This window comes from Anarhichas minor, unplaced genomic scaffold, assembly GCF_050575085.1.
Source record: "Anarhichas minor isolate MPS153535 unplaced genomic scaffold, ASM5057508v1 ptg000043l, whole genome shotgun sequence".
In the NCBI taxonomy this organism is placed as follows: domain Eukaryota; kingdom Metazoa; phylum Chordata; class Actinopteri; order Perciformes; family Anarhichadidae; genus Anarhichas; species Anarhichas minor.
In genome coordinates, this window is record NW_027466489.1 from 1,061,657 (window position 1) to 1,084,504 (window position 22,848).

The 22,848-nt window shown below is 42.0% G+C and overlaps 1 protein-coding gene across 1 annotated transcript; it reads left to right on the plus strand.

The window, feature by feature from the left end:
* The first annotated feature begins 1,085 nt into the window (after window positions 1-1,085).
* Window positions 1,086-20,138, plus strand: slc4a8 (solute carrier family 4 member 8). Its single transcript, XM_076111143.1, has 25 exons — window positions 1,086-1,187; window positions 8,251-8,332; window positions 9,001-9,153; window positions 9,654-9,789; window positions 10,732-10,892; window positions 13,008-13,184; window positions 13,712-13,764; window positions 14,364-14,521; window positions 14,619-14,706; window positions 14,830-14,976; window positions 15,122-15,222; window positions 15,780-15,954; window positions 16,085-16,218; window positions 16,325-16,570; window positions 16,845-16,950; window positions 17,298-17,459; window positions 17,555-17,668; window positions 17,767-17,928; window positions 18,039-18,290; window positions 18,394-18,462; window positions 18,972-19,145; window positions 19,261-19,392; window positions 19,484-19,587; window positions 19,848-19,953; window positions 20,133-20,138. Exons 3-25 carry the CDS (start codon window positions 9,030-9,032, stop codon window positions 20,136-20,138), a joined length of 3,087 nt encoding a protein of 1,028 aa, XP_075967258.1. The 5' UTR covers window positions 1,086-1,187; window positions 8,251-8,332; window positions 9,001-9,029.
* Window positions 20,139-22,848: the final 2,710 nt, after the last annotated feature.

The following is a 22,848-nucleotide window of genomic DNA, read 5'->3' on the forward strand; positions in this document are numbered from 1 at the left end:
ATGCTATGACTATGCGATGCTGTACTATACTGAGCCAAATATGAAGAGCACAAAATCAAAGATGTGAGGGAAAATACTACAGTTTTTCATGGTGTCACTATCAGCCCCGATACTGTAAGACTGTGACTCTCTTTCCAGTTTTGTAATAATTTATGACACTTCACATCATAAATTTGAGCCCCCCCCCCCCCCCCCCCTACACGAGAATGTTTACTTTTTCCAATCATTTTACAGTAGCTTTCATTTTAATCAGTTTGGAGTCCATTTTGGGGGGTGATCCATATTCACCTATCTGATGAATAATTGTGTATTTTAAAGAGCAATACTGTATTGTACTGTTTTTTACAAAGAGTCCTTCTAATGTAATCAGTCTGAGAAAGTCGCAATTTAATCTTTTAAAGTGCTCAATACTCCACATGATGTTTGAAACTGTTATAGTAATGCGACATGTGACCAAAGCCACCATTTAATGAGATTTGTTTAGTTTGCTTAGAGTAAAGATCCAGAGAGGTTTAATATGAGTTAACAAAAGTCTTCAAACAGTATAGGTCCAGTTGCATTTCACACAAGTGTTTTAGGTATCATATGACCAGAGAATCATCCAGACACATGCAGTTAAGAGAGTTTTTGTTTTTGATTGAGAATATTCTTAAACAATTTATGGTCTCAATTTGATAACATACTTTGCAAAGTGTAACTCCAAAATCGGTTAAAATGATACTGTACCGTCGTTCACCCACTAAACTAACTAAGGCTGCAGTAATCTGTCTGTAAAGAAAACAATTAGAGAGCGAGGGCTGTGGAGAGGCAGAATTGTATGTGTGGCAAAAAAAAGGTGCGAATGACTCATGCTACCCGTGGGCTGATGCAATCAAAACAACCGCCCCTTTCATCCTATCTCCTGCAGCTCTCTCCTCTCCTAGTTCACTTATTCACCAGTACCTCTTCCTTTCATCCATCCATGTTAACCCCTCCTCTGAGTGAAGCACCGTCACATGTGTCTCTACAGCAGATTAGTGATGGTGCAATGAAGGGGCAGCGGTAGCCTGCTGCTTTGGCGGCGAGCGCCAACAATGCCTCTCAGACACGAAGCCGTCTGGTCTGGAAGTGACAGGCCCAGTTGTCTGAGTCAGGATCTGTGTCCCTGCTGTCAGTTCAGGGTGCTTCTGGGAAGGGAGGAGCGAGGGGTCAGCGTCCAAAAAGGTTCCATGGACTGAAACAGAAACAAATGTTCAACAAGTGCTTTGTTAGAATGAAAGATATCATCGTAGCAGTTGAGTCACCAGTGACAGACATCTCGACTGACTCGGAAGCCCACAGCGGGCTGCTGAATCATGATGCACTTTTATTTATCTAAGGTACCATTCACTGTCTTGCAACGCTCACTGCTCATAGTTATTACATTCATACAGAGTGAAAGATATCCCTTAATGAACTTGCTCTGACAACAATACTATGCGCTCACACAAAAACAATTCCTGCTTCTTTCTTAGCCAAACTACACGGTGTCTGTCATGTGTGTTGTCCCTCTGAATTTCAAACGTCTCCATATCAGCCCTCTGAAGCTCCTCTCACAGCTCCCTCACAGTCCTGAGAGAGCGAAAGGACATTTTATCGCAGCACATTGATTGCCCCTCTTAGTCCGGAGACTGGGATGCAAATCATTGCTGCTCTATTTGTTCAGGGCGATGACCAGTTCAATCGGTTTCACTGTAATGCACTTTGACATTACTTTCTGATTTTGCCCAACTTGTTTTATCTCTGAAGAATTTTGAACTGAAAGAATTACAGAAGAGCTTTAACTGCTCACTGACAACAACACCTGGATTGGTTTCCTGGGCAGCAAAGTCTCCCAGGAAAAAAATGTTTTGGTCATACAGCAGTAGTCTGAGAATGTATGAGGATTTCTCTTCTTTACATGCTATAGGTGATTCTCAACTTACAGTTTACATATCACACCAAGGAATGCACCTGTGTGTGTCCACAGTCACTTTCTGCATCAATTGGAGGTTTATCAAGTAGGACACTGTGTGAAGTATCTTAATTCTCTGGGAATCTAACGTCTTTCTGGGACAATCTGCCCTGCCAGAAAATTCATCTTGTTTTTGTTTAGTTATCAAACGTAGGCGAGTGATAGCATCTCTCTATTTTTGGCCTCTACATGCAGAGACACTTTTGCTTGCTGTAGCCTAATCATTCCCCCTGTACATATTAGCTATTAAAAGAGCCATTCCTAACATGCTTCCAAGTGATGTGGGACAAAATCCTTGTTTTGTGCTATATACATTCCAAAGTTTATCTAAAGCTTATATGAGCAGTCTGAGTTAGACAAATGAAGTGTCAACGTTTCTTTTTAGCTCAAAATCACCTTGTTTCTCCACCACAGCTCAAAAAGCAAACGCTGTCTGTGGAAACACAAAGAGGGAATTTCATACTAAAACGACTAACTTTGGAAGATACCCACTTGATTTGAAGCCACATATTTTCTGTACACGAAACGAGCACTGTGAATTTTGTCCCCCATCACATACATTGAAAGAGCATTGGAAATGGATCTTTTAATGCCCATTACGAACAGGAGGAATTAGTTCAGTAAGGAAAAACTGTTTCTATGCTCATACGGGCAACGGATTATTATTTTACGACAGACTTGAAAATTTGAACCCAATCATTGCATAGCATCACTGTGGAAAGATCTGAAGGGGCTAACTGAATATTTTGGGCCACAAATACTTATGCCATGTAACGTGCCACTAAACCAAAACTTAACTGGAGCAAAATATCAAATACAGTGCTCTTAAGCTGTAATGTTTATTTTTTTTCCTTTTGTAAATTCACATGACGGTATCCTCAGGCACTATAATGTGCTTCTTTTCTCATATCCAACCACGAGGCAGCTCCAATGCGTTTCCCACGGGTGGAAACTCAAGGACAGGCATCCATTTTGGGGCTAGTTGTGGACCGCCTCTATGGTGCAGTGGCAGTAATCTGTGTGGAAAATTATTTTGGAGTCATAAACCCTCCCAAGCACTGTGAGTGATCTGAAGCTTGAGGACAAGAGTGGAGGAAAAAGAGACTGTTGCCAGGTGATAGAACCAGGCAGCAGATCACAAATGCTGTGCTCTGTCAGTGGTTAATCACGCACACGTGCATGCTTTGGGGGTCACAGATGTGCTCACCCATAGAGAGAGAGTAACCTAAAGTGCCATGTGAGCTTTTAATTAGCTGAAGCCCATAATGTGACACAAGAGAGGTGAGGTATGACCAACAGGGAACCATTAACCCGTTAAAAAACACATACCTGCATGCGTTCGCCATTAAGAAGGTGTTGAACTGTGACTACCGGCTGTGAGTCATAGCGTGTTATGGAGAGCTTGGGCTCAGGAGAAGGACGATCATATCCATGGCATTGACAACACAGTAGTGTAATCTGATAAAGATGACCTAAAAGAGGATTTTTATTTTCTGTTACGTCGTTCTCTGACAAAAAAATCCACCCACTCTGTAGTTCATTTGTAATTGAATGAGGAGTTGATTTTCCTCTTATTTCTGTTTGTGTGTGTGTGTGTGTGTGTGTGTGTGTGTGCGTGCACCATATGGATCCAAACTAATTGATGATCCGATGATCTACAATGCTTTCTGGGGCAAAGAGCTTTTAGAGTCTCTCTGTCTCTCTCTCTCTCTCTCTCTGTCTCTCTCTCTCTCTCATCCATTCTCTCTTGTTGTGTGTATGTTTGGTAAAGCTCCAGTTCTAATGGACCCAACTGCCTCCAGCCTGAGCCCAAACCCACACACTGCATAACAGCCCTAATTCACAAGCCACAGCTGCACTGACTGATAACACTAGCTCTGTGTGTGTGTGTGTGTGTGTGTGTGTGTGTGTGTGTGTGTGTGTGTGTGTCAGTGTGAAGCAGGATTACATGTGAGAGCAGGAAGAGATTCAGCCAGTGGAGGGTTGGCATGGACAGGATTGTTTGTTATTTTAAAGAGCTATAATCAATAATCATCACTTGAATCTGAAGCTCCACTTGACTTTGCGGAGCTTTATAGCATGTTTAAGCTCAATGTTTAGCAACTTTATGGTATGTTTCATACTTACCGCTCTCATAGTGTCGTTTAGGCCGTAGCAGGCAGATGTTTTCAGCAAGAAAGTTTTAAAAACTCACTGTACACTACCTGCTCTGCACCAAATGACAGACAATACAGTGTAAGCCACTAGATGGGGAACTAGTGGAGCTTTTAGTAGCTAAAGAGCCAGATATTTCCCTACGCAGTTCGTGGAGACCAAAAACAGAGCTAAAAGGGTGAAACTGTTTGCTAACACGCTCACCATATCAGCTTAAAAAGTATAAATAATGTCTCTGCTGCCCCCAAGTCAGTTATTCCAGGTTTAACATGGATCCAAATTCCATTGACCTTGTGAACATAAAACGCTGTGTACTTCTGTACGATTCTTCTTCTACCTCTGGGAACATTTCTTTCAGTGGTTTTACTCTACCTATCAGAGTAAAGTCTGTAATAATGACTTGGACATTGTGGTGCTACACTTCACTTAGTACAGTTTTTTACGTTTGTCATAGTCTTTTCTTAGAATGAGAGAAAGGAGAAATGTTTGGTGTCAACACTTCACAAAAGTATCGTCTAACCCAGCAGAGTGAATGGGGGATCATTCTTATTTACAAAGACTAGTGCAATGCTTGATCTGTGGTGTTGCTGCTTGCAGCTTTCTCGAGAACCGCTCATACAAACAATGTCACACTCAACACTGTGCTTCCTGCCATGACATAGTTGCGTCACACACTCAAGTTGCAGCTACTCACAGTCAGAAACAACAGTGAAATACACCTCGATTCACAGGGGGAAAAAACCAGGGGCAGACTTTACGATTAGGCAAGGTAGGCTTGAATAGCTGTAGATTTATTATGATGTTTAGATATGAAAAATATTGAATTATGTTACTATTCTAACTCAATGTACAAAGTACTAATGTGTAACTTAGAAAATATGGAACTCAACTGTATACCTACTTACTTTGCACTTTGAAGGAGGAGGAAATAGGTAGAGCATGCGCCCCTATCGGCTGGGTCCATGGCAGCGGCCCGGGTTCAATAACGTTTGGCGACCCTTTACCGTGTGTCATCACTCTCTCTCCCCCGTTTCCTGTCATCTTCCAGGTTCTCTCATAAAAAGGCAATAAAAGCTAAAAAGTTTTGAGTACCTTTTTTAACATTCCCAGTTACCAAAAGGGTGAAAAGTAAAGGAAGATGCCGTTTGCATGGGCCCACAAATCACTAAATCCGCAGCTGAAAAACACATGCAAGTCGTGGTGTTTCACGGTCAGAAACGTTTGGTGAAATACACCCATGTGACATTAGCAGGTTTTGTCAATTATCCAGCAAATGTAAGTGCGGTGAATGTAAGTCAGGCCCACTGCGAAAGATATACTGGAGTCAGTCTGCAGAGGCCTGAAGCCCCGCCGCTGCTGGACAGAGCTCTATTAGCTTGTTAATTCAAAGTTTATTAATATTGAACGTGTCACATGTCCAAATTTGACCAAATTCGACACGGCACTCCCCAGGCTCCTCAGCAATACATCCGCCAAGTGTGAAGTAGGATGAGATTGTCGAGAACACGCAGACAAACAAAACGACAGAGATTACTTGGTTTATAGTTAGATGAAGACATTTCACATACATGGTTTATATTCTAAATCAAGTGCTGGTTTAGAGCCTTGCTTAGGGGCACTTTGATGTATATACACATTCAAAAGCCTTCTTTTTCTATCACCGCACTACCGTCCCTTGCATAATCATAATTATAAAACCATGAGTCACATTCAGGGTTTGGCTCAAGCATGACTTCTTAATTAAGTGGCCTTATTCTTTACCAGGACAGAATTGCCTCCGGATTAAGAAGTGCTCAGTCATGGAAAGAAAAAATAAATCCCACAGCACTGATATGGTGGAGAAAGGAGGCAGGAAGGCAACGCCACCCACACCTGTGAATTAAGTGATTGTCTTGGGATCCCAAAGCTGTTTTGAACTGTTGTGTGAATTATAAGTGCCCGGCCGTGCTGACATTAGAGCGCTTGGTATAAAAAATAAAAAAACAATACAGGAAGATGTTGTGCTCTGATTTCTTGCTTTTAATCAGGTAAGACATTTATGTCTGACCTGCATGTGAATTTGTTTTCCTTATCACAATCTAGTGTTAATATGCTTAGCTGTTCTGTTTTGTAGCATGAGAGGCTAAAAGAATGAGACAGAATACAAAAAACAGCTTAGGGACTTTAGTGTTAGTGTAAATACAGTCTGAAATACACACACACACACACACAGCACCATCCCCATTTATCACATTTCCTAACTGCAGGCGGAAACCAGCATGATTCAAATGTGGGATTTTTTTGTCAATATAGTGTTTTATCAGCCAAACCCCAGGAGAACTATAAAATCACCGCTCACTCTTCCTCCATACACACACTTGCAGTAATACACGCAGTCATACAGGATATTTTAGTGCAAATTTAGTTTTACGTCCTTGAAAAAATTAATAAAATAACCAATCAATCACATTAACAGGATATATGGTTTTACACTTCTCATAAGCCAAACCATAATGTTTTTTCACCAGAATAAATGAGGATGCTGCTCCAACAGACCGAGACATTTTCATTTCCACTCCACTTATGCAACTCTCAGCTCTCGCCAATAGCACTTCAGAAGGACAAATTGTAATTATTTTTTCCTCTGTGGCCATCATGTAGCAGCCCGAGATGCTGCGTTCGCTGCTCTCTGGATATTGGAGTGACCAATTACAGTAAAAGACTGCATGACAGAGACTGTGGATCACAGTGTTTGCCCCTCAGTTTTAACCCTGAAAGTGACACTAATTGAATAGTCTGTCATTATATACACATCCATCTTTTGACAGACACACAAGCACGTAGCAAATATATATACATATATATTTTACAGGCACAACTGTCAGCTAACTATGAGTTTCATTGTTGAACACTAACAATCGTATGTAGCTACTCCTCCTCTGTGACATTTCTCTCTCCATTATCTGTCGTTAAAAATATTTCATTTCCAAACTGATTACACCGTTAATCATTTTTTGAAGAGTGGGTGTCAGTTTTGCCACATGGCAGATATTTCAATCATCTGTAACAAATGCTGCCTTCGCCACCCTCACACACTCTTGGAAACACATCCAGTACGTACAGATCGTGTGTTCAGAGTGGGCGGAAGCATCTATTATGTAGAGAGCTGCATTTGTATACCAGTGTGCCTGTGAGCATCTCCATCAACTGTTTGCATTTGTTTATAGATTTTTGCTATTGATTCTAACGACTGAAGCCAGCTTTTACATATGCTGACACACTTTATGGGTAATGTCGCATCCGGCATCCAGATCTGTGTCAAAGGTTAGAGCAGAAAACAAAGGGTGGGATACTTTGGTGCAGTGGTACACACTCGCCGTCTTTAACAGCATGTGGGAGGTCACACAGATTAGAAATGAAAGATTTACTCTCGCTTGCACTAGAGGGATGAAGACAGATCCTGAATACAGAGACACTGCAGCAGCACAGACTTCCAGAGCCACAGTAGAGGTTCCCACAGCACTCTGCCCTCATTAGCATAGGACCAATACATGACCATGGATAACACTCGCCTCTGCACTTCGGCAAACACCACTGTTTCTGACAACGCCTCATGGCTGGGATAGTAAAACACAGTTGACAACCCTGATGGATGTGGCTCTCTGCTAATTTGATTTGATTTGATTTGATTCCTCCTCGATATTAGAGCCTAGCACATTTCACAACTGACTCATGCTCTGCTTAACTCTGGCATGTGTGTGTGTGTGTGTGTGCGCGCGTGTGTGTGTGTGTGTGTTTGTGTGCCGCCTGCCTGTCCTTCTCTGGGTGTCTGTGCCAGATGGTCTGAGAATAGGCTGTCTGGAATTTGATGCGCATTGATGAAAAGCTGTTGCCAGTTTGGCCAATTAGTGGCTCTGTTACTGTGTGAGTAGTTTGTCTTTAACAGAACACTTCTGTATATAATGACCTTTTCACAGACCGATCTTGAAGGGCTGAAGGTTTTCTACAAAGTTGAACTTTTTCCATAAGAACAATTTGGCTGCTGGACACAAAGGCCATAGTAAAGAAACTTGTAATCGGCACTGAATATCCCTAAAAAGAACAGTGGCATTGTACTTACATGTGTCTTTGTGTGTATCCATCAGAGGCCAGATGAGGAGGTGGTGGTAGACCAGGGAGGGACCAGCTCAGTACTGAACATCCACTATGAGAAGGAGGAACTAGAAGGTGAGTAACATGCAGTGGAAAACACTGTTGAACCCTTTACTTAAAGTCCTTAAGTGTAGAATATTTATGTGAATGTTTCAAATGGTTTTGATGGGATAAGCTTTTGTTTCTATTGCCCTCGGTCAGATATGGGTGTTTGTGGGGCAACATTTATCAAAAGATAAGATTATCATTTATGAACAATGATGTCTTTTCACATCTGATATTGATATTGTTAATAAATGCCATGATTGAATAGAATATGTTTTCTATTTTTATTGTTTTACATGCCATTCAACCTTCACCTTTGGGTGATAAGGTTTGCAATTGACCAGTATGTCAGGGACACAGACAAACAACTGCAAACTCGATGGACAAATTTGTGTTTATTATTATTAGCAGTGACAATAATCCTACTACTACTGCTAGTAGTATTAGTATTTTATTCTAACAGTGCACAGTGCATTTAGTGCTTCTTGTGCCCACTGTGTTACCAACAACCTTCACAACTGCAGTTTGCAAGTTTTACCAGGTTTTGTTCCTTGGAAGTTGCCAAGAAGTAGAATGAAAAGAATGTGTTCAAAAACAAAAACATTTTAAAGGTACAGCACAAAATTGAAGAACTGATCTGATTAAATAGAAATAACAACAACAACAAAAAGTAAAATCTCGTCTCGCCTCTTTTTCAGGCCACAGGGCTCTGTTTGTGGGGGTTCGGATGCCCAGGCAGAGCCATCGTCACCACAAGGCTCACGGCTCTCGCCACCGCAAGAGAGACAGAAGGGCGGGAAGCATCGCGACACAGCAAAGCGAGGAAAGTGAGACGGCCACGTCCAGTCATGGTAACACACACAAAACCTCTTCTTCTTTGCTGACAGTGTCTTTTACTTTTCAAATCCAATGTTTCTTTCGGCGCATCCAGTGATTTCTCAGTCAAAGAGAGAGAAGGAAAATTACAAATTATTATTTGTTATACTGTCACGGCTCAGTGTAGAACATGCACGCTTACTTGCACATCCACCAGAGAGGAGGTGGTTGTTAAACAAAGCGTATCAATACTGCGGACACTTCACACACCTGCACACACACATACAGCACCCCAGGCTTAAATTGACAAGCCCACTAATTAGCTACCAAAGAGCAGGGACTAGTCAGCATGTTACATGTGTGTGTGCATGTGCTTAGGTGTGTTTGTGTGTGTGTGTGTGTGTGTGTGTGTGGACCCAGTAGTCATTTAAAAGGTGTGTATGACAAAGTAAGCAGTGTTGTGTGTGTTTGTGAAAGTCTTTTGAGAACCACTGTTCACCTCTCGTTCCTCCCTCACATTATCTCCCTTCATCAGACACGCCGTCCCAGCGCGTCCAGTTCATTCTGGGCACGGAGGAGGATGCTGAACATGTGGCCCACGAGCTGTTCACTGAGCTGGATGAGATCTGTGTGAAGGATGGCAAGGATGCTGAGTGGAAGGAAACAGCCAGGTCAGGATTTCCCCTGGCAGCTTTTGCAACAATGCTTGGCAATAAAGCTTCTGACAGCCCAGCAGCTCTACAGCTGTAGTTATATTAAAACTTAGTGGATCATTCTTTGATCCTTTTGCTCAAAGTGAAAAGCACCAAAGAGAGAAGAAAAACACTGCTGTGATCTCATTCATGCTGGTCATATGCCAAATCTCAGTTGCACATGCTAATTTCAAACCTTTCCCTTATATTGTGTGGATATTATGTCAAAAGCATCTTTCCTGGGAGGGAATGGCGAAACCACAACGTAGCATGATGTGTGTTTGTGATGGGAAAACATATTATATTATAATCTAATGCTCCATCCTTCCTGTCTGCATTGATCTGGGCCTGTACTGATTAAAACTCTAAGAATTGCACTTAAAATGCTCTAAAGACCCAACATGGGAGTAAAACGTTCTTAAGACACATTCATCAGGCAACTCACTCCTACTTACAGTGTAGAAGTGACTATTTAAGAGCAACAAGTTATTAATCATGCATGAGAAGCCAATCAGTGACAAACAATTTGTGCTACTATTTTTGAAAGAATTGTGAAATCCTAAATATCATCATTGGAATTTAACATGGGAGACAATCTTAAATATATTTGTAATAAAAAATTGTAATTCATAAACAAGGGATTGAATAATATATGTATTTATATATCTCAGATATCAGATTTTTTTCTTTTTTTCTCAGAGTATTTGATTTATTGATTGCTGTCTGGATATAATGAGAATTTCAACAAAAATATCAAAACTATTTTAGAAGAAGATTACCATCCCTACTTCTTGAGCTCTCTTAAATTTAGGAGCATTTTTAAGTTGTAGGAAATTTGATGAGCAGAATTCAAAAGAAAAAAGTAATAACACTTCACCTTTACTCCTACTTGCAAACTTCTCGCCTGTCTTTACCTCGCAGGTGGCTGAAGTTTGAGGAAGACGTGGAGGATGGAGGGGAGAGGTGGAGCAAGCCCTATGTCGCAACTCTTTCCCTCCACAGCCTGTTTGAGCTCCGCAGTTGCATCATCAATGGCAGTGTGTTACTTGACATGCACGCTGACAGCATCGAAGAGATTGCAGGTGACAATTTTTCTAACTGACAAGCATTCTTATCTCAGTACCAGAGCGCTATCTATTCCGAGAGAAAAAGGCAAGCTCTGTCTGAACAATTTTTCATAAGGACAAACATCAGTTTTTATCATTGATGTAAGTGACTGGCTACGCTTTTTCAAATGGATATATGATTTCACAATTTGTTTTCCTGTCTTTCTCTTTCCTGCTCTCTAAAGTCACTTCTCGCTCCTGTCCTGGAGCAACTATTACATTCATTGATATAAAACAGGCTCCATATCTCAGCTGGAAGTCTTCTACAAATCGATTTATCCTCCTAACTAAGGGAGGAGAGACACACCTACAGTACATGCCTGCAAGGAGCTTTATCATCGTGCTGAATGCAGAAATTAAATGTACAAACAGACACGCACAGACTCAACTATCAATCATAGCAAAGCCCGAATTACTGTCTTGAGATGTAAACACAAACAAGCACAACACTGTCTCGTGTCATTCCATACTTACAGTTCACCAGTGGCTGTAAAGACTTAAGCTGCATGTTTTTTCTGTGGTTGTGCTTTCCTAAAATACTGCAGCTGAACTTCTGTTGAACCTTATTTGCATCGAACTCTATAATTACATAAAGCTGCTGCCTGCACAGTTCAAGCTCATTTGCATGCAGAAACACGATTGGATAAGCACTGTTCATGTACGTGAATGACCCTAGTTTTAAAATCTGACAGATAAACAAATGATTTATATACGAATACAAACATTCACCCACAAACACACACAAAACTAAACAAATGCACAACATGACAAGTGCAAATGTTTTGGCTGAATGCTTCTGCAATTCAAATTTAGGTTTCACGTTCTTGTCCATGCACCAAACAGACGCACTTGTACAGTACATGTACATACACACATACAAAAGATCACATGGTTCAAGGCTCCCTATCAATCGGTCTTCCTTGTGGTCATATTATGACCCTGATTTACCTTGTTGCCTGCAATCATTCCTCTTCTCCAGCTCTCCAGCGCTCTTCTCACTTTCCTCTCTTGTCCATGTGACTTCTGCCAGCAGCACCTGCACTCAACAAGAGTAGCCAAGATGGAAGACAAGATAGAGGCGAAAAAGTTGTTTATTTCTTTACTTGTTTGATTTTGAAAGCGTGGCAAAGACTGAGACCAAGAGACTGTAATAGGAAATGCTTGAAGTAGCATAAAATGCGTATGCCAGGTATTATTGAATGTATCTCATTATCGTATGAGTAACTGATGGTCACCAGTCAAGTGATACACCGGCAGAGCTGTTGATGTAGTGTTAAATTAGAGGGGAAGTGATCCATCCAGTGTGCGTGGAGGCTACGGTAGATGTAGCATTTGTGTGTTTTGATTTAATTTCAGGTGGTTCTCTTATCACCGTCCTTGCTGATTATACTGGCGCTGAGCATCACATATTAAAGCATGAAGCATGAAGCGTGCTCAGAATTAATGCAGACACTGCTAGTGTGTGTGTGTGTGTGTGTGTGTGTGTATCAGGCAGACACTTTGATTGAGTGTGGAGAAGGGAAGGAAATAAGGAAGGAAAGAGCTGGTGCTGACTCAGCAAGCGAAATAGAAAAGACTTGGAAGGGAGGAGAGCAGAAGGGGTGAGAGAGGTAAAGAGATGGTGATTATTCTCTGCAGTCCCAAATGACTTGATATGTTCTCCACATACTGACTGACCACCTCCAACACGTGCTTTCTTATCAGCACTGTGCCTTTACATTTTAATGACAGAAATTAAACCCGAAAAACTGAAAAAGGCAAATATGTCATAGTTCAAGGAAGGCTCTGTAGTTGGAGCACAGGGAATCTTAAATAGGCTATTAGCTAGTTTTTCTTTTATTGATCATAAATGGATTGAAGTTCTGGTCAAAATAGCACAGATTGGACCAAGGGATTTGTTTATTGGGTAACTTTACTAAATCCAACGCAATAAACCTCAAAGAAATCTTGCTGGCCAATGCAAAAAAAAAAAGGAAATCAGATGTCTCTCTCTCAATTGGAATGTGGCTCTCTGAAATAAATATTTGTATACCTTCAGAGAAAATAACTTCTTGTACTCATCATGCGTGTTTCTTTGTTCGTGTGTTGCAGACATGGTGCTGGACCACCAGGAGGCGTCCCATGAGCTGGACGACACTGTGAGAGTGAAGGTGCGTGAGGCTCTGCTGAAGAGACACCACCACCAGAATGAGAAGAAGAAGAACCTGATGCCCATCGTGCGCTCCATCGCTGAGGGAACCCGCAAACACTCAGAGACCCATCTGACAGGTGGGGGACAAACATTTCGTTATCACAGATCATTTCTTGGTATGACTCATATGTAGAAATCCACTGTCATGGATTTAAACTATAATTACTTTTGTACATCTGGCTACAGAAACAGAAAGTCTTGGAAATATGACTTATAATTACTTAAGTTAGAGACAGGTCTGCTTGATATGATAATTACATAACATTTACATAAGATTTAAGATTTAGACAAACTAATAAAAGTAGACATAGAGGAGACTAAAAGCAACAAGACTAAGTAACAGACAGACACATACAAAAGCAGGATTTCTAAGCAGTGACATTTAATGCTTTCAGAAACTGACTGCCAAAGCCTGTTTCCGAACAAACGGGCGATATATTGGCGGCTAAGCCTTACTGGCGTTTTCTTACTTTGCACTTGGCAGGCCGATAGATATTTGCACTAACTCAGATTCTCTCTCTCTCTGTCTCTCTCTCTCTCAAACACACATACACACACCCTTACTGTCTAACAGGGTCAGCCACATCTCCCCACCCTCCGGCAGCTACAGAACCCGCCAAGAATGGTGGCGGACAGGACGCCACTCAAACAAGCAAAGTAAATAAGCAGGCAGTCATTAATGTGCTGCAGTTCGTTCAGTGCACAGTTTACGTTTATCGGTAGATGTTGTGAAGACCACAATAGAACTTGAATATAAAAAAGGGTGGATTAACACTTCGGACAACAGCAGTGTTTTTTGCTTGTATATTTGTTCTATACGTGTCTTGTAGCACCCTGCTATCTATAATCAATGTTTGGTGCACTGTGCTGTCAACAATTAGGTCACACAGTGCCCTCTAGGAAACAACAGGAGAACTACATTTGTTCAAAGTGCATCTCACAGCAGCAGCTCATCACTGCAAGGCTGTTAAGTACAGCCACAAAGGGCAAAGATGAAAGCTTCCATTTCGCCATTAATTTCCACCAGGGATTTTAGTGCATATCTGTACAGTTTAATGTCCTGAGCACTGAAATGCTAGCTAGGTTCTCTGGCATTCTGCTGCACCTGTGGTGGGACAGCTTTATGTACATTAAAGACATTTATATTTGCATTGTTAGTTCTGAAGTTACAGGATGCAAGAATCTCAGTGCACCGCTGGAATTAAGTCTTTTTTTTGTATTCTTAACTAAAGTTAACTTCTGACTTGTCTCACCAGGTTGACACACACTTTATGAAGAAGATCCCAGAGGGTGCAGAGGCCTCCAATGTATTGGTGGGAGAACTGGACTTCCTGGAGAGTCCCATTGTGGCCTTTGTCCGCCTCTCCCCTGCTGTGCTGCTCACCGGACTCACTGAGGTCCCCATACCTACCAGGTAGACGGCCACCATGGTTAAGTCCTGAAATCAAATGTCAATATCAGTAATCCGGGAATGCTTGATATACTCTAAATCATCTGCTGACAAATATCAGGTTCCTCTTCATTCTCCTGGGCCAAGATGGAAAGGCTCAGCAATACCACGAAATTGGACGCTCTATGGCGACCATCATGACAGATGAAGTAAGAAAGCTCTGCCAAGTCAAATCTAACTAAGAAACTTTCACAGAACAAATCAAATCCCAACATCTGTATTGCGATGGCAGGCAGTTAAGCTTCCCCTGCCCTCACTTTTGTCTGGACCAGATCTTTCATGATGTAGCCTACAAGGCAAAGGACAGAAGTGACCTGCTGGCTGGGATAGATGAGTTTCTAGATCAGGTGACGGTTCTGCCACCAGGAGAGTGGGACCCCTCCATCCGCATTGAGCCCCCAAAGAGTGTCCCCTCTCAGGTACACAGATGTGATGAGATTTACTCTTCAGGTTTGAATTTTAGCCGGAACGTAGATGCAACCAAGAGCGGATGTATATGTATGTAAATGTTGAGCTTTTTTTTATTTATTTGTCTGTTCCTGGACTTGTATTGGGTACCTGCAGGAGAAGAGAAAGATGCCAGGAGTCCCTAATGGCACAACCTGCCAGGTAGAGGAAGAACTACATGCTGAGCACCACGGACCAGAGCTACAGAGAACGGGAAGGTGAGCTGTTATCTGCAGGTTAATTACACAGGCTTGTTGCTTCAGTAATGGCTTCTATAATACAAGGTTAAACTACAACAATACAGACAAATTCAGGTTTCAAAAATAAAAATATTTGACCCCCGCAACTGGGAAATAACATAGATGTAGACTGATATGCTGTCTTCCAAACAGGCTGTGGAGAACATGGATTTAGCACCTGTTTTGTTTACTGAAGGGATATGTGGAAGCCCGGGGTGAGTTAGCACTCTCCAGTTTGTCAGTCGCTGACGCTAAAGAATCGAAACTTTGATTTGTGAGGAGCTGACGTGGGATAAGAAAGTGACAACCCAAGTGTGATAGCCTAAAAGAAAACAGCATGCACCAAAACACTCTTCCTTTTATTTCTCAAAGCTCACTGAAAATCTTGTTTTTAAACCTTGATGCAGTGATGTAGAATTGTATTCTAGGACACTTGGGTGTGTCAGCTTGATATTATATCTCTACATATCTATTTCTTCACCAGATTGTGTTCTAAACTGCCGCGTCCCTCTTTTTTTGTTGCGTACCGTGATCAGGTTGTTTGGGGGTCTGATACTGGACATCAAGAGGAAAGCTCCGTTCTATCTGAGTGACTTTAAGGATGGTCTTAACCTCCAGTGTGTGGCCTCCTTCCTCTTCCTCTACTGTGCCTGCATGTCTCCTGTCATCACCTTTGGAGGACTGCTGGGGGAGGCGACAGAGGGACGCATCGTAAGGGCACAAACACACTCAGACACAGTAACGTACTGCAGTGGGATTGGAAGATTATGAATACAGTATGGACAGTGTACATGTTACTGAATACGAGACATACACTCTGTATTTCCACCATGTGTTGTAGAGTGCCATAGAGTCCTTACTCGGTGCGTCTATGACTGGAGTAGCCTACTCTGTGTTTGCTGGTCAGCCTCTCACCATTCTGGGCAGCACAGGTCCTGTGCTGGTTTTTGAGAAAATCCTCTACAAGTTCTGCAAGTATGTATTACAACAACCTGTCTGTGACATTTGTATCATCACCACTGTAGTCGTCGGTTAACTGGTTATGTATTCCCTGTATTCTTCTCTTCTCTTTTCACATCAGGGACTACGACCTGTCCTATCTGTCTCTGAGGACTTGCATCGGCCTGTGGACGGCCGTGTTGTGTTTGATTCTGGTTGCCACTGATGCGAGCTCTCTGGTGTGTTACATAACTCGGTTCACAGAGGAGGCCTTTGCCGCCCTGATCTGCCTCATCTTCATCTACGAGGCCTTGGAGAAGCTAATCCACCTGGGAGAAGTCTACCCCTACAATGCAAACAGTGATCTAGACAAACTCACACTGGCGTAGTGAGTAACACAATTTTCACTTTGCGGGCTCATATGGCAGATTTTTCATTTTTCATTGTTTGTTGTCCTTTAAGAATATACAGCTGTCGTTCTCTCTACAAGCCTCTCTTCACATTGTGGCTCCACCTTTGTTCTCTCCACATTTCTGCTCTCCTCTACAAGCCTTCAGTTCACATCCTAGAATGCTGTTCCCTTCATGTCTGGCCTAATTTTAGTGATAAAAGCCTGCAAGCCCAGTTTTGTAAATCTGTGTTGTGCTGTCTATTCTCTGTAGCTGTAAGTGTGCAGAGCCTGATAACCCCAGTAATAAAACCTTACAACTGTGGAGTGCGAGAAACATCACAGCAGCTGAAGTACCCTGGACCAACCTTACTGTCAAGGTAATGTAACTATGTGGAAACACACACACACTCTGACACCTAATCTCAGTGTAACTTCCACATGAGCACACACTGCTTTTGCTCCAACAGGTTTACTTTTGTTAACATTCAACTAACCCACTCACCTTCCCGTGGGCAGCTCGCCTCTCACAAGGACATCTAATTGACTAACCTTTCACTGCTGTGTGTATAACTGAGCACACTAAAAGCTATTCTTGTTTCTTTAAGCTTTGTAGACTCCTTCCTGTCCGTCATATAATTTAGATAAAACAGCCTTTTGATTTAGTTTTACTAGAGTCAACTCAGGCAATTTTGTTCTAATGTAACCGATCTGTAAATCTCTACAGGAGTGTATCAGTCAGCAGGGCCACTTTGTTGGGACAGCATGTGGCCACCATGGCCCCTACACGCCAGATGTTCTCTTCTGGTCCACCATCTTGTTCTTCTCGACTTTCTTCATGTCTGCCTTCCTCAAACAATTCAAGACAAGTCGTTATTTCCCCACCAAGGTATTCGAAGTATATGACTGTGTCACCAGATATTCACAATGACATGCCACATTAGTAACCACCGATCCCTTGGTGTTGTTATCTCTCCTGCCCAGGTGCGATCCATGATCAGTGACTTTGCGGTGTTTCTCACCATTGCCGTCATGGTTCTGCTTGATTATGTCATTGGAGTCCCCTCCCAGAAGTTGAAGGTGCCCAGCAAATTCCAGGTATAGAGGAATTAATGATTATAGTGCGGACCTTAATATGAACGCCACATGCTCATGTGTTAATCATGGCCTCACTCCTCTCTATTGTGATCTTCCAGCCTACCAGAGATGACCGAGGTTGGTTGATCAATCCAATAGGAAGCAACCCATGGTGGACAGTCCTGGCTGCAACTATTCCTGCTCTTCTGTGCACCATCCTCATCTTCATGGACCAACAGATAACTGCCGTCATCATCAACCGCAAAGAGCACAAACTGCTGGTAAGACAATATACATCTGCTTTGCACTGTTGCTTCCAACTGAAGCTGGTGAGCTGCAAACTGTAGCTCAGTTGTACGTCTATGTAACTGACTTTCTCTCTGGTTTGCAGAAGGGCTGTGGGTACCACCTGGACCTGCTCATCGTCGGAGTGATGCTGGCGGTGTGCTCCATCATGGGCTTGCCCTGGTTCGTAGCAGCCACGGTGCTGTCCATCTCTCACGTCAACAGCCTGAAGCTGGAGTCAGAAAGCTCGGCTCCAGGAGAGCAGCCTCGCTTCCTGGGCATCAGGGAACAGAGGCTCACTGGCCTGGTCATCTTCCTGCTCATGGGCTGCTCTGTATTCATGACTGGAGCTCTGCAGGTTAGTCAGACAAGCTATGCAATAATGCTGCCCCCCTCTGGCTGGGATATTTTGGATAATGTTTGTCATCAAAGCTCATTGATGTATTTTGGTTTTTTTCCAGTTCATTCCTATGCCAGTGCTGTATGGTGTTTTCCTTTACATGGGAGTCTCTTCATTAAAAGGCATACAGGTAACGTGAAATGTGACACAGGAACAATATCCTTTATGGTAAAATATAAATATTTACAATAGAGCCACTGTAGTACAATTACAAAATGTCTGACTTTTGCACCCCCTGGTTGTAGTGTATGTGTTGTAGTGTTTTTTACAGACCGGAACTTGTGAATAATTTGCAAGATGCAATAAACAGATATGTGTTCAACTTTTACTATATTCATACCTATTGCTTCAGCTGGGAGTCATTCAAATACAAAATGTCCGAGGTTATTCTTATACCCTCTCCATCTTTTTAATTTGGCTGTCCCTGTGACGCCCTCTCCTGATCTAATTAATTCCGTTCCATTTCAGTGAGGCCTGACAGTTCATTGTCAGACTAATCCAACTAAATGTGTCATTCATAAACACTTTCTCTCTCTTGCCATATTCACCACCTGTCTTCCTTCTCTGCTCTCATTAATTCATCTCTCTCCTTTTCCCTCTTTGTCTCTAACTTCTCCACCAACTGCGGCCACTTCTCAGTTCTTTGACCGTCTAAAGTTGTTCGGCATGCCGGCGAAGCACCAGCCAGACTTCATCTACCTGCGTCACGTCCCCTTGAGAAAAGTGCACCTGTTCACTCTGACACAGCTCACCTGTCTGCTGCTGCTCTGGTTCATTAAGACCTCACCTGCCGCTATCGTCTTCCCAATGATGGTGAGCTGGCAACCCTCTCTCTCTCTCTCTCTCTCTCTCTCTCTCTCTCTCTCTCTCTCTCTCTCTCCCTCCAAATGTCTTCCATTTAAAAAACGTTTTCCTCCTGTGCCTGAAGGTGCTGGCTCTGGTTTTTGTTCGCAAACTGCTGGACTGCTGTTTCTCCGACCGAGAGCTAAGTTACCTGGATGACTTAATGCCTGAGTGGAAGAAAAAAAACCTTGATGATGCCTCCAAATCGATAGAAGAGGTAGTCTGAATGGAATCTTGAAATACACAGATGAAAATAAATAAACATGCATCTATTGACTGCACGTTTGTGGCATTGATGTGTCTTGCAGGAATCACAGATTATGCTCAGTACAACGAAGGAAGACACAACTGCTGTTCAGATTCCCATGGAGAGTAGCAAGCCCGTTCAGACCCTCAAAGCACATGACCTCAGGTGAGCACACACACATGAACCCCCACACACACTCAAATGGACAGGATGGACATCAGATGATCAGAGTGGTAAGATTATGAGAGAAATGCTTCACTTTCCTGTCAATCTATATGCACGCTTGTCTTGTTTGGTGTGTGGTGATCTGCTGTCAAGTGCACCATGTGAATACTAACACACTGAGACCTCTCCCTAAGCAACCAACTTACTCCCAACACTCTTCTTTCTGCTCTCACCCTCCTTTTCCTCTCCCTGCTCCTTAGGTGTGACCCCTCTGATATTAATATATCTGATGAAATGTCTAAAACCACCGTGTGGAAATCCCTCAACTCCAATCAAAAGGACATTTGTCCTGTAGCTGCTAAGAAGGCAAGGCCATACCCTCTTTTTCCTCACCCCGTTACCTGGAAATATTCCCGCTGCACATTGATGTCACTCACTTCTTTTGTGCTGCGCTATTGTTGCAATGATTGGAAATTGCAAATTGAGGGCAGCCAAACTGTGCTCTGTGCTGTGTTAATTCTGGGTTTGTGTGTTTTTCTCTGCAGGTTTGAAGGGATTGCGTTCATAGACGAGTAAAAGATGTCCGCAGTCTTGACACACTGTAGTTCTGGACCACAGGACACTGCGATTTGGCTGCTTTGACCGTCAGCCACTTCAGTGCTTAGAGAAAAAAGGTCTTGATGATTGCAACCAGCTAACAGCAACACATAATACTGTCCACAAGCATACAGACAAAGAGAACGTAGCACACGCACATAGATAGACGTACACATGCACTTTTATCTTTGCGAGGACTAGAAATATTTTTTAAAGCGTATTTGTTTAAAATAAAAACTAAACTAATTCCAACTCTGATCCCTTGACTATGAACTAGCACCAACCTCAGCAACATTCATTTTATTTTGACCACTTAACCAGTTAGGAAAACCCTGGTCTCAACCATCATCTTCTACTTGAAGTTTTCTACTAAACCAGTCGGGGATGAAAGCCCTTAGTGATAAGTTCTGGCCTGTACACTAAAGCCTTTGGCTTTCCATCTTAGTTGTGAGATTGAAGGATGATATAAAGGAGGAAACTTTAAGGCATTCTCTTCTACAGCAGAATTCACCCGTGAGTATCAAATAGCTCATTTTTAATTAATTTGTATCTAATAATGTGATCAAGAGACACATCCTGTTGCAGCCACAGTGACAGTAAATAATGAAAGACACTGTGACAGCTGCTGGTGATTTTACTGAGACATTTGCTGATTCACACCTGACAGCCATGACTTTAATCAAAACTAATTGAGATGTAACATCTCAAACAGCCTCACACCACGACAGTTAGACAGTCAGTCAGTGTCACTGGTCTGTCTATCTCCAAAAATGTCAGCCAAAAAGTCTGGATGGTTTGTTTTTAACTCATGGGACACAGCTGTTGTTTGTTTGTCATTGTCTGTAATTAGCTAACAGTTGATTTGAAGCAGCATTAGCATTCTTTTTTTCCCCTGATGAATGTAAGTCCAATATTCACTCTGCTTTTAGCTCTGTTTTTTGTTTCTAGACCAACTCCTGGGAAAATGATGGTCTTTTTAGCTGCTAAATGCTGCACCAAGTTCACCAGCTAGTTGCTCACTTTGTTTATCAGCTGTTTGGTACTGAGCAGGTAGTTTACAGTGGATTGTTAGAGTAGTTTCGCCAAAAACAGCTGCCTGTTGCAGTTAAAAACAACCCTACGAGAGCCGTAAGAGTGAACTAAAACAGTAAAGTTATGGGCTAAGAGCAGAGGGATACTGCAGAGTTGGATGATCACTAGCGACCCCATTCAAATAGAACTAGTCATGTGATCACCGTTAATTATAAAAATAAGAACAGACGCACAAAGAACTCTCAACTCCCCCTTTTCACTCTTTCAACAGAAACAACACCCAGGTTTCAAAGGCCACTGTACACTTAGCTGGACTTCATGGTGGAGAGTAAATGCTCCTTTAAATGAAACCAGGTTCTTTTAAAAATACATTGCAGGTTCAGTAATACATAGACAAATCCTCTTTTGGAACATAGAACTTTGTGTCAGTTTTGTGTGATGATGTAAACTGAAAACTGTAAATGTTAGAAGACCCACTTCAGTTGAAGCAGCGGCATCAATAACGTGTTTTTTTTAAGGTGTAATCTTTTTCCCCTTTATGGACGTTTGTCTTTGAACTAATAGTTGTGTACGGTAAAGGTTGTTCTCCAGAATATTTGTCATGTGTTAGTACTGTGTCTTATTTCTTTACCTCAGACGAGTTCATGGATGATCCTGCAAGGCACTTTGGACGACGTCAGTTCAGGGGAAACCAGAGCAGAGAAATGGTGTGTGTGTGTGTGTGTGTGTGTGTGTGTGTGTGTGTGTGTGTGTGTGTGTGTGTGTGTGTGCGTGTGCGTGCAAGAGAGAGAAAGAGAGAGTGTCTTTGAGTATCAGGAAAGGGGGACTGCAGGACATTCTTTTAAGCAATAATTTACCCCAAATCCAACCTAACTCTTTATGTTTTCTGATGTAAAGTTTAATATTTGAAGCCTAGAACACTTTACATTTGCCAAAAAAAGTAATCTTACACTCAATTAAAAGGATACGTATTTTTCCTTCATTATTTGGAAGTCAGTTTGGATAAACAAGGTTCAGCAGTAATGTGCTCCTCCTCATTTTTATTGATCAAATCTCACAGAGCCAAAGGAAGCAGAGAGATTATGTTGTGAAAGAATGACCTCCACTAATATTTAATCTGTAGTTGCACTTTCTGTAGATAAGGAATTTGTGATATATTTTATTTAGAAAAAGTATATTGCGCAATTGAATAATTTTACAATAATTTATTACATTTAATTATTTTTAGATATAAAATTTCAATGTGTTCTCTTTACTTTCTGTATATACTGTAATAAGAGGGATTAGCTGAGAGAAAGGCTGAATAATGCAGCACATAATATACTTATAAGAAATACCTTCAAAGAGAGCAAAGAGCTGATGGGAGACATCAGGAGTTTGTCTTAAACCATGAATGTCACACTCTTGTCCTCGATGGAGGACCTAGAGAGCCTTGAAACTGCTCATAAATCAAATATTGATTGCTTCCAAATTGGACATGAAAAGGAACAGACTAATTATTAATAATATTTTTTTAATTCAATAATTTATGCCTTTATTTTTGATACCAAGGTAACAGGAACTGAGGGAGAGAGAGAGAGAGAGAGAGAGAGAGAGGATGACATGTAACAAAGGTCCCGGCTGGTCTCACCA

Excerpts from the sequence above, each read along its gene's own strand:
- slc4a8 (XM_076111143.1), top strand. The coding sequence starts at position 9,030 with ATGCCCAGGCAGAGCCATCGTCACCACAAGGCTCACGGCTCTCGCCAC. Across the intron at positions 9,790-10,731 it reads GAGTGGAAGGAAACAGCCAG|GTGGCTGAAGTTTGAGGAAG; the intron begins GTCAGGATTTCC and ends TTTACCTCGCAG. Across the intron at positions 18,463-18,971 it reads CTTCATTAAAAGGCATACAG|TTCTTTGACCGTCTAAAGTT; the intron begins GTAACGTGAAAT and ends GCCACTTCTCAG.